At 38.1% G+C, this 18276-nt stretch overlaps 1 protein-coding gene across 1 annotated transcript in view; it reads left to right on the top strand.

Annotated features, from left to right (window-relative positions):
• Positions 1-18276, top strand: part of KCNQ1 (potassium voltage-gated channel subfamily Q member 1) — a 360358-nt gene that overhangs the window by 234489 nt on the left and 107593 nt on the right. Inside the window, exon 12 of the mRNA XM_076344173.1 lies at positions 12015-12090. Within this exon, the coding sequence (XP_076200288.1) occupies positions 12015-12090 (76 nt within the window). The remainder of the gene's footprint in view (positions 1-12014; positions 12091-18276) is intronic.

Here is an 18276-nt window from a genome sequence, read left to right as displayed (position 1 = left end):
GATAGGAATAGTAAGCAAATATTTTTTTCTGTGTAACAGAACTTAAGTTGAAAGGTACAACAGGTTTGTTACCAGTTTCTGAATTGAGAGGGAGAAATTAATTAAAACACATGCTGTTTTCTGTATCTAACTTACTAGAGAATAATTCTAGTCCAAAAAATACGTTGTTGAGCTATGCTTGTGCTTTGAAGCCATGGAAAGAAACGGAGTTCACATTCCAGAGTAGTTAGTCCCAGCCAGTTTCTGTCTCCAGTATATCAGCTCATAAAATTTCCCCTGTCTTTTTGCAATAGTAATAACACAGCATATTCTTTAACTATTAGATGGAACAGGAGAACTCAGATGTTTCAGGTCAGATTTTCCACACAAAAGATATGAACCTAATTAGTAAGTGTGTATCTAGAATTCTCCTCAATATATAACCTATATTTACTATCTTAAAAGTTTTCTTATAGGTACAAATTTTTCAAGTTTCTGCTGATCCCTCGATATGCTAAGCAAGTGTGTAAGTTCAGGTGCATGTTCTCCCCTTGACTTCAGTAGGGCTGCTCATGCACATCAAGTCCTACACCCGCTTTGGTGAGATAGGGGGCTTCAAAGCAACTTGATACCTTTAGGCAGGAACTTTTGCACAGGATGTGCTTTAAAGAAGGGTTATCTAGTTAGCTATTTTGAACAGATAATTCAGTAAATGTGATACAGTCCATATTTTTAGTGGCTTTCAAGCTGCAAAGTGCCTCTTCCTTCATACTCACACAATTTGCAAATCTGGTTACGTATGGAATAGGTCAGACTGTCACAATAATTTAGGTACCTCATGAGATTTTTCACAGCTATGTATCCCAACTAATTAGATGGGCTAATAGACATCTTTGGAAATCCCAGTGGGGACATCTATAAGTGTCTGTATACAAATATGATCTTGGGTTCACAAGAGACAAAGATGAGATCTGGATCTGAGCATCTGCGGGATTAAAGTGAAGCAAGGGAGATTGTATTTGAAATTGGACTGTGGCTTTAAAAACTTGTAGCAATAATAGGATGAAGGTGAAGCAGTTGAGGGTCTAATCTTAAATTTTCAACAAAGTAGGAGTCTGTGAAAAAGTCAGTCTTTGGTTTGAAACAATTTCCAAAAAAAAAAGATGTGGTGACTATTCTGGTTATTGAGATTTGCTAACACATGATTTGACATATCAAATGTTGGTCATAAGAGAGAATTGTGCTAATAACATAAATTCTCTCTTATACTTTCTGTTTTCCCCAAATCTTTCTTTGCAAGTACAATTACATAAAACAGTTTTAGCAAGCTATTTAAAAAAAAGGACTCAGATTTTTTTAGGTTGTCTCTCTGATTATTGTAGCACAAAATTTTAGCTATGACTGCATTTTCTGGATGCTCCCACAACATGCCCAGTAGCTAAGACTGAATTAATTTTCATGCAGTGTTTTTCTAGTGTTCTCAGGTAGCTACTTCTTCACTTGAAAAAGATTCAACTGCCCATCATTGCCACTTTAGAGACGTTTTTCCTATGAATTGCAACCTTTTCACTGAAGTACAGAAACACCCTAGATTTTCATCAGGAGACATGGACAAAAGTACCACTTCACTGAACTGCAGCCAATAAAGGGACAGGGGTTGGATTAACACGGGCAAATATTGTGTATGCAGATGAGTGATGCTGCAGTAAGCTTAAAATTCTCTCTCCTCTTCTCCTTTCAATTGTCCTGGGTTGGTTGGTTTAGGATTTGCTCTAAAGTATTACATTGGTGTAGAGATTTAATATGGCATACCATCATACTTCATTTCAGTACGATCCTGTTCCTGTTTTTAATCATACTGTTGTGTCATGTATGTGAGTGAATTTCTGGAAGTACTGGAACTCTGACCCTGACAAGGTATAGACTAACGCTTCTTGGCAATGCTGATATTCCAATCCATTCTTTTACACTGTTTTTTATTGAAAAAAGGAAAAAAAGGCTGGATCTTAGGATTCAAGATTGAACAGGCTATGCTGGGTTTGGGGTTTTTTTGTCCAGTGAGCCATAAGAAAGGCTAAAATGATAGGGAAATGGCTGGGGATCTTAAAAGACAATAAATAAACGCTCTTTATATCGTCTTAATGCTCTTACATATTTCTGAAGAGAATTTACCGCTAATGTGTTAGTATTAGTTCTCCTATTGCCTGATTAAGGAGTTTATAACTTTATGGTGAGACTACAGGCTGCTAGTTACTTCCTTCCCAGTGAAATATAGCCTGATATTCAAAACCAGAGGCCTGTGTTTGCCAGGTCTTGCTCTATAAGAGAGATCCTAATCTCAACAAGATAAACTGCTTAAATAAAAGTTGATGAAAGAACAGTCCGAATAGTGGATTATGCTCTAACTGTTTTACAGTGCTTTGCTTTAGGACAATTCTGTGCTTGTGTCCTTAGGGAAGTCAGTCGAAGAGCTGAAGTTTTCAGTGTTTACAGAATTGTATTCATCTTGATTTTTACCAAGTTAATTTCTGTTCAGCACTTGCATGTTCATTTTCATTTTGTACTGGGAAGAAATAATGGGGAAAGGGTTAAGAGCATGCTTGCTCTTCATCTGTTTTAAATCCATAAATGTGAGCCCCTGTGCTGTTTCTAGGTTTCAGATTACACTCTCTGATTTATAGGAAAAGGCTGTTCTCCACAAGTTGAAATCCCATGTGTTTCTCCACCATTGTAAAATAACAAATCCTTGAGAATGCTTCCAGTTGCAAAAATTGCAGTTTTGAACTACATTTGTAACTGCTTTTTTTTTTCAAAAGTGATGGCATTGGCATGGGAAGTGAAGTCCCCTTGTCCTAATGCTATGTGTTCAAGGTTTGCCATGCTTTTCATTGCAGCTTACACAAACTGTAGCGACAGCCTTATGTTTATAGTCTTCTATCACTTTATTTTTGGAGGATACACCCACTAAAAAGTGCAGCTGTGAGCAGACACTTCTATCATTCTTCATAAGTTACATCCAGAGCCCCTACAGAGATGGCAGGCCAGAAGCCACAGTGACCTAACAGTCCATCAGCTTCCAGTCCCTTCTAGTGTCTCATGGTGTAAATCAGCGCAGAATTTGGCCTTGTGTTTTTCAGTTGATTTCTGTGGCAATGATGGGGTATTTTTTGATACGGTATGATTTCAGAATATAGTGCTTAGAGACAACTTCACAGCAGCAACATCCATTTCTCTTTTTCATTATTAAATGGCAGGAGAATTTGCCAATCATCTCTATAGTAGAAAACAACATGGAAAATGTTAGGATTTCTGAAATAGTATTATCACTGATTTTGGTAATGTAAATGTTGCTATTCAGGTCAATGGCCTTTTCCTTCCAGATATCTTTTTTTGCTGTAATTCCGCTCTCTGCAACAGAAGAGCTGCTTTATTTTGTCAGTCATAACTGTGTAATGACTTTCATTTGTGTTGAACAGCTGAGATACTTTCTCAATTTACCTACTTTGCCTTGGCAGAATAGCCTGAACTTGTGAGGGTGTATGAGTGAATCTAACCTCTTGCCTATGATTGATTTTACAAAGAAAAAACAACTTTTTTGTCTCTATTCACCATTATTTAAAAATACACAGATTACTGAGATGAAGGAAAAACTGAAGGAGGTTCTGGCTAAAGTCATTGTGTGAGGTCAAATAAGTAGCAATGCAATATTGTTTTGACCTTCTATGGATCCCTTAGGAACTGCGTCAGTAGTTGACCTAATAAAAGCTCATTTCTTTTGTCTGAAAACAAAAGGTTAAATGGGATGTTATTAGTAGTATTACATGATGAGTCTGAATTAAGACGTGGGATACAGCATATATTAAATTAGCACGTTAAAGTATTATGTAGAGTGGAAACAAATAATTGAGAATTCTTAATGACTTGATCATAATTTTGGTGCTTTTACATCTTGTACTCGACATTAGATATTTTTGTGTACAGGTTGTATCTGATGTGTGTTCTAGGCAGTGCAATTTAAGCCAAACAGAAAAGCCAAACTCAGCCTTTAGTTTGCAGTGGTCTTGTAACTCCCTACGGCGAATACAACAAAGAGCTACCGTGTAGTGTTAACAGCTTGTTGAGCATAATGAAGTAGTGTAACATCAACCGGTTTAATATTCAAAGGTTATTGTAAGTTTAATAGGCCAACAATAGAGAGGCAAGTAACTATAGGCAATATGGTTATTTCTTCCTAGTATCACTGAACGTAGCCCTGCATAACCTTGTATAATTCAGAGCCATGAATGACAAGCTCTGCAAAAAATATATTTTTAATCTGAAAAGATTGCTCTTAACCAGATGCTGCAAAATAATAATATCCATGGCTTTCTGTGTGCACTGAGCTACAGCTCAGAACAGTTGTGTTCTGTCTTCAACTTCTTTAGAAAAGGAGTTTAACGTGTCAGACTATGTCTGTAAGACAATGCCGTACATTATTATTTACTTATCTGTGTTCGCATTTGTGTCTAGTTAATTTCAAATTGCTTGGTCTTGAAACCGTGTAAAAAAGCAACTGCCTTCTGACTCAACAAGATGCAGAGTGAAGAGCTGAATAAAGGTTCACTGTGATTGGATATGGGTATCAATATCAATCGGTATTTGATAATGATATCACCAAGGTTGGGGAACAACAGCCAATTCTGACAAAATGGGAACTGGTTTTTATATTTGTCCTGCTTTCTCTACAGGGTATTTCAGCCCTTTCCAAAAATAATTTTGCCTTCCTATTTTTTTCCCCCCATGTCCTTTGCGCAACTCTTCATAACAAAAAACAGAACAAAGGCGACTTAGGATGTACAAGAAATCTCATGCTCTTGCCTGATTTCAACACAAACTTTTATAGTAAGGGTTATGTTCTTAGCTAGCATCATTGTGGGCAGACCACAAAGGAAATCTCTGATGCTACATCTGTTTGCCTCAGCATACCATTAGTTCTGAAAACGTATGCATGATCTTTATTCTAGCTACAGCAATTTGTCTTGGTTCTAGACATACTATGTGTTGGACCATTTCCCTTAAGAGAAGTTGAATAAATTTGAGTGTTGCACTCCAAAATCCTGTGCTGTTTAGCTATTCTGGATCTCTTCTGTTTAGTTGGAAACCAGGTTTTTTTTTGTTTGTCAGGATGTGCTGGGGAATAGAGGGGCAACTGGGGATGGAGCAGAGGGTCAGCATGCTGAGAACTTTGCTCTTAATGGTGCAGTTATCGTCCTTATCCTATGTCCAGTCTCCCAGTATCACCTGAATGCTTTGCAGAAAGCTGTTCTTGAAAATTCGGTTGTAAAATGATCCACCTTGAGTTATAGCAATATAGTCATTGCACAGCAGTATAGATATTAGAGAGTTTGGACTTCGGGTGAGTTATAAAGCCAAGCCCCTTGTGAGACTTGTTTTCCCTGTCAGAAAAACAGCTTCCAAAAACTTCTGCACTTCGTGCCATCTCTTGCTGATCCACATGGCAGCTATTATTTTTACCTGTGTTAACTCCAGGTCAGGAGAGCAATGGTTCTTTCCCTTCTCAGGCCTGCATTTAAATATTCATTTCAGATTGCCTTGATACGAGCATATTTTAAAGGGCTAGACTGATTAGCTGTATTTTCCAGAGTCATTCTGAGTCTCAAATTGCCATTAATGCCTGAAACAAGTCAAGTCACTTGAGCTTGTTTTCCCCTTTCCGTATGAACCCCCACCTCCTGCTTGCCCGTTGCCCCTTGGACACCTCTTCCAGTCCACCGATGCAGAGCTCGGGATTCTTCCTGAGCTGCCAAATGCGTCTGATCAGGTTTCCCACCAGCGGCACAAAGGCTCCCAAAGCAGGAGAAAATCCCCAGTGCTGTGCTGAAGCCAGCGTGTGTGCCCTTCTCCAGCTGTACGCCAGTGTTACATCTCTGCTGAGATGCAGCTGAGAGCTGGGGAGATCACATCACGCTCCAAGTTGTGGTTGCTGAGCTGCCCGCCCCACGGGGAGGCTGCATTGTTCCGACGACTTCCTCCATTTATATACCATGCTCCAATGGCATGACTATGAAAAACCTACACAATTTTTTTCCTTTTTAAAACATTTCTTATATTAGTAGACTATTTTTATTGCTAACTGAAGATATTAAAACATCAGAATCCTCCAAAGGCAATGTTATTTTTTAAACTTGTTCTTTTTTGTGTATCTATTAAAAATCCACAAACCAAGCTAAACTAGACTATCTGTAAAGAAAAGAGGATTGCTGTAACTACATGAAAGAATTTCTGAGTTAAGCCCATGACTTTTGAGAAAGGAGACATGAAAGCTGCTGTAAAATAAAATACAAATCCATTAAAAGATGACTGTGGATTTAAAATTACATATTTTAAATAAAAAAAAAGACCAACCACAAATAGTTGGGAGAATACATAGTGGGGGGAGGAGCTTACAAATGTTAATTCAGCTTAAGCTAATTCCCCTGGGGCTACGTTCACATTCAGTAAAAAATAACCAAGATGTTTACTGGCTGAAGGGTTCACCAAACGAGTGAATTTGACATTACTCTGTTTACAGAGTATCCTTGCAGAGCAATTTTTTTAATTTATAATAGCTAATACTCCTGTGGGAAGTTAGCCCCTGCATTCCCCTAGGTGGGGAACAGAAATTGCATTATAAGACACATCATTTAAGTCAAAGCAGGTGATATTTTCAAAATTAAACACTCAAAACATACTATTCTATAGAAATTATTAAGCAAATGTCTTCATAGAAATTATTTGCTGCTGACATTGAATTATCCAGTGCTTAGATGGACAAATGCATTTGATGAAGTCTTACCTGTTCATGACCAATTTGCAAGCATGAATAAGAGTTCAGTAGACAGATCTTTCGTAACCAGATGACTTGCTTGCCAATAATTACTAGAATGCCTTTGACTGCTAAGACCAAAGAAGTTTTAAAAATCTAGCTTACCAGCTATTTGTGATTCTCCTTGTTCTACATATATCTTTTATTTCTGTATTCCTTTTGCATTTAAACCTGTGGAGACCCTGGAGGTGAGGACTGGAGGTAGCTGAATTAATTTCATTTGTCTTGTCACTAGTTTCTAATTTTACATTCACGAATGGATGGGAAGTCTAGAGGGCAAAGTCTAGTAAAGAATGTTTGTCCATTAAAAATAAACACATTCATACGTTGAAAATGTTGTGGGAGCATTTATGTAAACACTAAGCTTGGCTGAAGCCCATTTAATAAAACTTCAGCTTTGTAACTGGTTTGCTCTTCAAGCGTCGTCATGCTTTTCTAACGCTTCTGGGCAGCTTTTACTGGTTTGTCCTTAAGATGGTTTTTGTGAATCATTTATGGGTGTGGGTATATTTTGAGAGCCCCCGATAAATGTATCATGATGATGGCAAACAACAGTTGCCAAGCTCTAGCAACAAATGAAAGTAAAAGCTGGGTAGCCCACATTATTTGAAATAATCAGCGATTCTGATTTTGTTCCTGGGTACGATGATCAAGCATTTCCTATTACAGAATACACAGCGATGCAACCTAATCCCTTCCACCTTATCGCATCTAAAATGTTGCCCAGTTCAGAGAGGCTCCCATCAACTGTAATGGGCAGGGAGTGACAGAATGTGTGAAAAGACAAGAATAACCTCGAGCCACAGCAAATTCTATACCAAAAGCCCCTGGAGGACTAATGATGACAGATTTAATTAGACATAAATGCACTAATGAAATGGCTTAATGTAGTTACTCTGAATCTCGTCCACCAGATTCTGTGACAAGGAACACTTTCTAGTGCCTGAATGGAAAAAATATTTTTCACATGCACAACATATTATTAAAATCTGATGTGTTAAAGTTCAAGTCTAAATAATGATTAGTGCCAAAAACTCCAGGCCAACCAACTTCAGCCTTCTTTCTTAATACTTTAGCTCTGTCCTAAGTCAGAAATTTAAGATGACTGCAGAGAATTTAAATATGTTTGAAAACTGAGCTTGACTTCAAATCAGTGTTAGGTTTACTGAGAAATGGGCATTTTGTAAAAGATATTACAAATCTGTGGCGCTCTCCTACTGAGTTTTCATTCTTGTTAAACTCATTCTGAATAGACAGCGTTGACCTTTTAACTCTGATAACATCAGCGTCCATGTACGTTGGGAGGTCTGTGCCAGACATTATGGTCCTCATAATAAAATGTTCTACACATGAACAAAAAGGCAAGTGTTATAAATGGGAAATTAGCACCACCTTTCCTCTGTCTTGTTGCTTCAATATTTCTGTTAACACTAAACCAATATGTAGAACACCTTCCTGAGATGAAAAGGGGAACAAACTTCTAATGGCATTACTAAGGATTTGATATAAAATTCAGCAGCTTTATAAGTACAATAAATATTTCTAATTAGTAATTGTTTTTCCTTTCTTGTTCTTTAATGAAAGAACTGTGTATTTCAGAATAGGGATTAATCTTGTAAAACGTCATTTAAAAAAAAAAAAGTTTTTATTTTTCTTGAAACATAAAACCACCAAACCATGCAACTGCTTACTTCCTTTTTTGTAAAGCCACCTGTTTTTTGTAACTAAAAATCTTAGCCTTGGTCCCAGAAAGCATTCTTCTGGGGTGGCCCTGCAGGTCCCCTTGCAGGAAGGAGGCAGGCGGGTGCTGGCTGAAGCCGGTGACATTCACTATGGCTGTTGGTGAGTGCTGGACTGGGGAATGAGCCACACCTTGGGAAACCTATTGAGGTTTTGGTTGGATGTGTCATGAAAAATGAATAATATTGCAATCAAATGTACAAATGGCTCCATTGCAATAGTTTGGGGCATTTATAAATGTATAACAATTTATCAAACAAGCTTTCTCCCAAAGTCAGGCAAAACCAAATGTGTAAAAAAAATGAGGGATTTCAATCACAAGAGAGCTTAGCTCCCACGGCTACGTTGAAGCAGGCGGGCTCTCTGGAGTACCCCAGTAGTCCCTGAAAACTGTGTCCGTAGGGGCTGAGGGAGGGCGACTTTGGCATCGGAGACTCGCTCTGCACGGCAGTACTTCTCCAAAGGGTGTTGTCTCCCGCTTACTGTGGGGATGCATGCACAGCGAAGGTATGTTGCTGCTGTCTGTGAGCACTCTCAGATGATGTCATTTCCCGCCACACTCCTAAAAAAATAAGTATTCATGAAACTCTTGCTCTGAGGACGGTAATGTATTGAGTGGCTATCTGACATCTAAGCACGCTGTATGTCCCCAGAGGTTGCAGACAGACATTCTGTAACCAGAATTTGGAGATGTCACAAGTGGCTGAACAAACAAATATCGCCAGTTAATGGTTAAACTCTCAATTTACTAAAGCATTTGTTACTAGTTTGCGAAAGAGATCAAACAACCGTGAATCATAACCTTGGCTACTAATTAAATCCTTTATTCCCTTCCCTCATCGCTGAAGCATTTAATCTTGGGGAATCGGGACAGCCTGTTGTGCAGAATTAGATTTTACAGCATAAGCAGAAACAAGCTTACTGTAAGGTTTCCTACTGGAGCTGGAAATGGGAAGGAATAAAATGAGAATATTAACTTTCCCTCCTGGCATGGAAGTTCATGTTAGCACTGAACAATGATTGATGTAAAATAGCTGCATTGGAAAGTCATTTTGGTGGCATAGTTTTTTTTATTTCACTGAATGGTGAATATAATTTTTATTATCTGGCTGTCTTGCTTATAGATGAGACTCATCATCTAGATAGAGAACGAGGGATTTGGTGTAATTTACTAGTGACCGTCTGTCCCAAAGAAAAATATTTTACTCAGAAATAATGGACTGTGAAGAACACCCCGGAGGAAATGAGGCATAAACCAAAATACTACAAGCAGTTTTATTGCAATTGAAATTTATTTCTATTTGTCATGAGATGTTTTTATGTGCGTTTATGTATAGGATGTATAGCTGCACGACAGTTACACTTTCACACCTTATTTAATAGCAAATTAAGCAGCGTTTATCTTTTTAGGTCCCATCTCTGTGAAGCAGAACTTAAAAAGCCCAAACACTTTATTTCCTTCGGTTTTTGGGGAAGTCGTCCTTGTCCCTAGCAGCAGAGTGATGCAGCCAGGGCTCACAGAACAGGAATACCATGAACTAGCATCAGGCTAACTCCGTTCACCGGGACTCGATCCAAACAGGCAGCCATCCCAGTTAGGAGGAGCGAATTTCCATTTTTATAACATGAACCATGATCTTGCGGTCAAATCTGCGGGAGCAGGGACCTAGAGAGAGTCTCACTGAGACACCTCAGTAAGGTATTAAGAGGGAAGGGCCTTCCTATATAGATCCAACTGCAGATTCATGGATCGGTGCATAATTATTGAGGCACAGTCACTTTATATAAATGCACTTACGCTCTTAGCGATCTGTAGACCTGTGGTGAAAAGCTGTACATCATTAGTTTGAAAAGCAACCATATTTTACACTGTATCTGGAGAAAGCAATCTTTTCTTGATGTCATTGCTAAATCTAAACACTTTCTGTAACAAAAAGAAACCACCTGAGAGTGAGTATCTACAAGTAGAAAATGAGAGCTTTTTTTGGCTTTGCAGAAAGCTATTTTCCCACTGAAAAGTGTGAGTTTTCAGAAAGGGAATGCCCCAGCTACACTTGCCATGCTGTTCAGAGGACAGACATCCACCATTTGCACATGCAGAACTTCTGTTTGCTGGGGGAAATTTGTCCTGAGGAAATACGTGAATACTCACTAAAATTCCAGGTTATGTTTAACTGAAGAGGCTTGGGTGATACCATGCTATATCATACCAAAGACCCAAACCTGTACAGAACTTGAATATGATTTTTCCATCCCATAGTGAGTATGAAAGCTGTCAGGTTCAGTACAGACAGAAAGTACTGCCTAGTGACATCTCAATATGCCTGTCTATCATCATTGTTAATAATAATTTTATAAAGACAAAACATCTGGAATATCTAACTCTGCTTTTACTGCTGCTTCCCCAAAACCATCACTAGAAGTCTGTTTGGGATGAGAGTTAGAAATACTAGACGTTCATGCATTTAAAAAGGAAAGAAAGATTGTGCAATAATGTCATACAAGCGTGTCTGATAAGAGTAATGGAATGAGCAAGCAGAATAAATCATCAGCATAGCTTAATGTTTGATTTCATATGTTAATGTTAAGAAGAAAAATCCATCATCTTTGCAAACTTTGAAAAATTTAAATTTTTTCTGCTCTTAATGAATAGTTTAAAAACTCATGTCAGATACTATGAAAATCTTATTTTAAAGTACAAAGAGCAAATGATTATTTTTTAATTCTGTTTTCAGTTCATATGCATGTGCTTGAAAAGGGAGATAAGTTTGCTTAAAGACCTTCCAGATTATTTTGTCTTTACATACACTTACAGTTTGGTTTTGGGATACGTGTGTATGTAGATGTACATTCAGCTACCACAAGATCATTTGGATTGTTTAGCAGTCAATGCAAAAATCTTCAAAATGGGGTTTTTTTAATAAATTTTGAAAAACAAATTCATATAAGTGAAGAAACGTATTGTACAAGACTTAGGAAAAAAAAAAACAACAAAAAACCCCCAACCAACCAAGCAAAAAACCAACAAAAACCTAACCAAAAAACCAAAAGCTGGAATTCTAGAGTGACCGTGTATAAAAGCTGTGTATGGCTGAATATGCAGGAACTTGATAGCTGGGTTTTTTTCAGAGAAGAAATTGGGAAAGATGCGTGGAGGTTTGCTTAGACATAGGAGGAGGTTATGTGGACACTGCTTTTTACTGTCAAAGGTATGCATACCTAGCATAGGTCAGATAAAATCCCGGATTTTTATAGCCCCCTTGGAAGGTGGGGAAGGTCAACATAATAGAGTGTTGTGCTCCCAGGGTGAATCGCAACTGCTTACATTACACATTCACATGTTAGTGAAGCATTTACTGCAGGCTGTTGTTTTTATTGTCTGGATGGAGATGCTCTTTCCCCCCACCCACCTTCCTCCTTTTTCCCACAGGCTGCGAGAACACCACCGTGCTGCAATTAAGGTGATTCGTAGGATGCAGTATTTTGTGGCCAAGAAAAAGTTTCAGGTGAGTTGTGAATAGAAAGCTTCTTTTCTAAATAAACCCTTTTATTCTCCTGATTCGTTGTTTCTTTTAGAAACTTAAGAGAGACTAACACAATTCATTTCAGTAATGGTGAGCTACACCCACTATTCTCTCCCTCCTTCAATAGGGTGGTTGTTTAGCAGCAGGTTAGACAACTGTGGATGCACTGGAAATAGGCTAAACTTCTGAAATGCAGTCTGAATTAAAACATTATTTTCTGCTAATGGACTTGACCCTTAACCCTCTGTTATCGCTGTCTCTTTCTCGCAGTGCAAACATTCTCATATGTCTCCATTAATTCTGAGCTGTATGTTACTGTCATGCCGAGTCAGTAGGATTAGAGATTAAAATAATACCTCAGCCTTGTTTCTGTCTCTTACTCAATGATAATGAAGTCCTGATAAGAAACTGGGGTGGAAATTTGTTAGCGTATTGGAAGGTTTCTCCTTCCTTTTCCCTTCACCCCTCTGCATAAGTAGGAGACCTCCTTCCGAGTTTGAGAGATCTCGGTTCTCTTTACTCCTCTAGCCCTCACTGGCATATGTTTCCTGTGTGCCACTTCACTTGCTGTGATATTGCCATACCATAAGCATTTAACAGTAGCTAATCAACCCTGTTGACTCATCTGAATAAAAAATTCTGACTGCAAACTTTCTAAGAATGTGGTTTCTAAATCAATTTCATCAATCCAGTAAACATCCATGTGTCAACAGCCTTCAGCTTGATTTAAACCAGGTGAATATATATGTAAGAAATATATTACTTTACTTAAAATTAATTAATAAGGGACAATCCCTGGAGAACAGGCTTCACAACTGAAAATGCAAAGAAACAGAGGGGCTTAACTTCCCCCCCTTAACATCCATTTTCATATATGACCGCAGCACTACTGCTTACGATAGACTAAAAAGCTTTCCTGCCCTTAATCTATCCCCCCAAAAAAGGGGGGTGTCCTTTTTCTGTCAAATACTTGAAGGGCGCAAAAGTTTAGGATCAAAAAGACGATGATGATGGTGATGATGACTAACAGTCCAAGAGAGCATCATTTCTGTAAGACGATGCTTGCTGCTACTTCAAAACTGTGATTCTGACTTCCTCACTGAAATTTAGAACTGCCTGAATTCTTGAGCAGTTTCCTACTTTGAATCTTTTTATTTTTACTAAAATTGATGAGCTAATTTATGGCTAAGGTTGCCTGAGCTTTTCAGAAATGTGTTTCAGTTATATATAATGTATTCAGACTGTCACCATATAGGCTGACGTCTCCCACGTCCGGGGTTCTCCCATCTCCGGGGTCATGGAGGGAGCACTTTCAGAAAGTTTCTGCTAGCACATTTCGCCTGTTTTTTTTTTTTATTAGACTAAAATTAAGAAAGGCACAATGTCTGGACTACTTGAAAATAATTTTTATAGTAATTTTGTTGAGAAGCTCCTTAACACTTGCTGCTCAGCACTTGTAACTTGACAAGGGACGTGGCCCATTCCAGTGATGTGTCCACTGCGACTCTGTGAAAACTGCCTAAATGTGGCCAGTTACATTAAACTTTGATTTATTCTCATTCTAAAACCTGATTGTGATCCTTTGCTCTGTGGTAATTACTGAATCATTGCTCTCATAAATTCAGATCATAAAATATTTGCCATGGTATTAACTAAACCGCTTAGAAACAAGAAATCTACACATTATATATCTACCTCCCAAATGGTATTTGTCAAAAACAGATTTTGAAAATGCCTGAATGCTGTGTGCAACATTATCCACCTGGCAAATAAACAAAACTCCCCTGCGGCAGATGACTTGATAGAAGCTAAGAAAGCATTTGACTGAATAGAATGGGACTATTCAGTTCATACTTAAAACTTGTTTGTACTCGGTATCCCGGTTGCTAATCTGGCTTCTCAGTTGTACTCTCACTTTCGCATCTGCAAAAGACCTGCTTCTGGCCATCTACAAAATCCCTCAACAAGGTTGTCTCTCATCCTTCTTTAGTAGTCTTTCTTCATCCTGAGCTATCAATATTAGCTGTTATTAAAGAACTAAAAATGTCAGTTAAGCTGAAGTGAAAATTATCTCAAGTCACTCCTGCGTACAAGTGATACGCTGCTGTTTCTGTCAGAAGCAGAATCTTCCAATAGGGGGATATCTGATACTTCTCCATAATTTCTGAATACAAGGTTATGCCCAAGTTTAAAAATTCGGAGAGCACCAAAGGTACAGTTTTCAAAAGCACCTAAGTAAATTAATGCACAAAGTCACCTTGAAATTCAAGCCACAAGGTGCTTTTGAAAATCTCTCCTATAATTAAGAGATAACCACTGTCATTGTTCTTTCCTCAAAAGTATGTTGTAAATCTGCTTTCTTCTATTGTATGCATATAAAATAGTCATAAGAAATTGGAATGTTTAAACATGTGCCAAGTAATCACTATACAGTTTCTAATAACCAGTCCAACACAATATCTGAAATCAGGGTAAAGCAGAAGATGCATTTTAAAAATTTATCTTTCAGCATTTCAGAGGTCTGCATAGGTGTTTTCTGGTAGGTATTTGCCTTCTAAGCTTTTTGTGTTTATGTGAAATGTATCTTCCTAAAAGAAAATTCAGATTTTTTTGCTATATCTATTGAAAAAAAACCAGCTGAAGTCCATTGGACTATTTATGCTTAAAATTAGCTGGAACATAAGTAATTGCAAGGCCAGCACTTAAAAGGAGTATTTTTTAGAGGTGCCTCCGAAGCTTTTGGGGAGGGGAAGCATAGGAAGAAGGAGAGGAAGAGGAAGATTTTGCAAAATAGGTCCCAGCATGAACCCAACATGGTTCTTGAACTGTACCAGCTGTTTGCAGGATACACCTGCATGCCTGAATTTGTGTAGATACATTTTTTTTAAGAGCTCAATTAATAACGGGGGGTGATGGCACCACAAGAACAAAAGTCAGTTAGAAAGCAGAGACTTCCTGTTTAAAAAAAATAAATAAAATAAAGAGAAGGTAAACAGGGATACAAAGAAATTTCAAAGGACATGAAAAGCAGTTCTTTGTGAAGCATTACACTTGGGCATCATTTCCTCTTTAAAAGAAGGAGAGAAATTTATGCTCTGCTTTAAAGTCCAGGTTTGAATACTGTCCATACGATGATGTCCATGTAAGAACCCAGCATAATATTATAAAGAATTAATACCTTTTTTATGGATGTGTTTATGCTCTTGTAAAGTCTGTAGGACTGTTTCAAATTTGCAGGAAAGATTATATTCTGCTAGTAGTCAATACAAGTCCTGTGCATCTGTTAAGGTGAATGGCTCACGGTTAAGGAAAGATCCTGTAGATTATAGGGAAAACAATACTTAGAAATTAATGCTTTTCTAGGCTTTGTTCACTCCACCTACCAAAAATGAATTTCATATATTTGTTATAAATCAGATGTCTTTGGCACAGTCTAAGCTTACAACTGAATTTCAGAAAGAAAATCACCATACTCGGTTATTCCATTAGCCGGATTCATGAGAAAATAACCTTTGTCTTCCAATTAGGAAAGTTTCTACATGTCTTAAGACTTATGCACATGCATACAACTGTGATATCCATCACAGATCCAGACACCAGGGATTTGATCTGATTTCCCATTGTCATTTTGAAATCTTTTTTTTCTCTTTCCATGTAAATTCTTCCTGTTCAGTAAATCAATTTCCTTCTAAAATATGTTTTTAACTTGTGTTATGTTTTTCACCATGGCGAATATTCTATACATAGTATAAACTAAAAATACAGGTTGGAGTTTCACCGATGACGTGAGTAACTGTTGCCTGGTTTGTTACGATTTCACTGGAAAATCTTGCATTTATAGTCTTATAATTAATCACCTTATGTAATTCATTTGTCATGGTATGAATCATGAATTGTGTGTGTAATCTTTTCTAATCTCCGTACCGAGCTGTACCAAACAATGTAGTTCAGAGCGTCCTGTGCTTCAAAGGATGTTCTACCCATTTTATTTGACTGTTATTTGGTTACATTTCCCACAAATTCCCCTTGCACGGATTCTCCTCTCCCTTTCCCAGGTCTGCCTCCCTGCGCATGCAGTTACTAGGGAACAGCAACAGCCAGTGGTGCACATTTACTATTTGGCCTTGGCTTTTGTGCCTTTTGCAAACTTTCATCTATGATGGGGGAAATTTTAACTCATATAAGAAGATTTTTGCCATGAGTATTGGTTAATTAGCAGAGGGACGAAAGTAAAGCAAAGTAGTTAAGGAAAGCCGTGGTGCTGGCTTCTACTTTTGTTTCTTCAATACTCATCCATTACCTGCTGCAGTTTTTTTTCCTTTTACAAAACTAACACATTGTCAACATCAAGAGTATTTTCTCTTGAAAGATCAGCTTTCAATATGTAGTAATTACAGAATAATCAGTACTGACTATTAAATACCCTATCCTACTCAGAAATTAAGCTTCATTCATAAATTCTGTTTACTCCAGGTTTTCAGTTCTTGTTTTAAAGAGAAAGCAGCAGCCCAGTAAATGAAAAACAGGCAGCGACATACCTACTCTTTCTACTGTCAGACACCTGCATCAGAGTACGAGGGCAGCAGGAGAAAGCTCTGCATCTTTATTCTTACAGAACTGCTTTTCTGAATCTGGAGTTTTCAAGCTGATCCTGCAGATTTCTCTCTTGCTTATTTATAGTACAAAAATAATCCAAGAATTCTTTTTTTTTTATATCATAATGTTTACAGTACTAGTCCATGGAAAGACTTATGGGCTTATGCCATCATTAAATCATACTTCTTTCTTTGTGGATGTTAGTTATGATTTATATGTGTGTAAGCAGTCGGGGTTCTTGGGAATTCTTCTGTGTGCTCTTTGGTTAGACTGAAGTAATTCCCGTTCCTGTTTAGCCTTCCACTAGGGAGCATCTCACATTCACCCAAGGTTTGCAGTTGACTTTGGGGAATCTGGCAGACTGAAATATAATTTGTTTGATGAAGTGATATTATTAAAATAATGATTATTAAAGTAATGATTCCTAAAATGTGGGAGCTACCTCCCAGGCAGGTGCAGACTGCATGAAGGTGCCTCAGCCTGGTTTTTATATTGTATCCCACTTTTCTTTGCCTTAAAAAAGAAGGTATTTGTGGCATGGAATTGAGGAAAGCCTGCAGCATAAGAAATAAGTTTAAGCAGTGCAGAGACATCTCCTGCTTTTGAAGTACAGGTGATAAAATATTTCTGAGACCTCAAATGGGATACAAATTCTGGTATGTTAGAAGCTACCGCTGTAAACTCTTTTCCTTGTTCTCAAAAGATGCAAGAAAGGAAAAGTTGTAACTTAGTGTTACCAAGGTTTTTATCAAACCTTGAAAATTATCTACAGAGTATATATAGACAGCATAATGAATGAGTCAGAAATATAAAATCATAGAATGGTTTAGGTTGGAAGGGACCTTTAAAGGTCCAACCCCCCTGCAATGAGCAGGGACATCTTCAAATACAGCAGATTGCTCAGAGCCCTGTCCAACCTGACCTGGAATGTTTCCAGGGGTGGGGCATCTACCACCTCTCTGGGCAACCTGTTCCAGTGCTTCACCACCCTCATTGTAAAAATTTCTTCCATATATCTAGTCTAAACCTACTCCCCTTTAGTTTAAAACCACTACCCCTTGTCCTATTGCAACAGGCCCTGCTAAAAAGTCTGTCCCCATCTTTCTTATAAGCCTCCTTTAAGTATTGAAAGGCCACAATAAGGTCTCCCCAGAGCCTTCACTTCTCCAGGCTGAAGAACCTGAACTCTCTCAGATTTTCCTCATAGGAGAGGTGTTCCATCCCTCTGATCATTTTTGCAGCCCTCCTCTGGACCTGCTCTAACAGGTCCATGTCTTGTGCTGAGGACTCCAAAGCTGGATGCAGTACTCCAGGTGGGGTCTCACCAGGGCAGAGTAGAGAGGCAGAATCACCTCCCTTGACCTGTTGGCATATAATTGATTGTTACTGTATTGTTTGACTGATTTGATTATCAGTCAAGGTATATTATTACCTTTAAGAAAAAGTTTTCTACCAAACCGTAAGTTCAGGTGTTACTGTTCAGTCTAATGTGTGAAGTTTGCATCCTACTCCTCTCCTCTCTCCTCTTCTCGGTTGTGTTAGAGCTTCATTGCTGCTTCTCATATGTAGCTC

Source organism: Aptenodytes patagonicus, chromosome 7 (assembly GCF_965638725.1).
Source record: "Aptenodytes patagonicus chromosome 7, bAptPat1.pri.cur, whole genome shotgun sequence".
In the NCBI taxonomy this organism is placed as follows: Eukaryota; Metazoa; Chordata; class Aves; order Sphenisciformes; family Spheniscidae; genus Aptenodytes; species Aptenodytes patagonicus.
The sequence above is the reverse complement of the archived record's forward strand: the minus strand, read 5'-3'. Positions and strand labels throughout refer to the sequence as shown.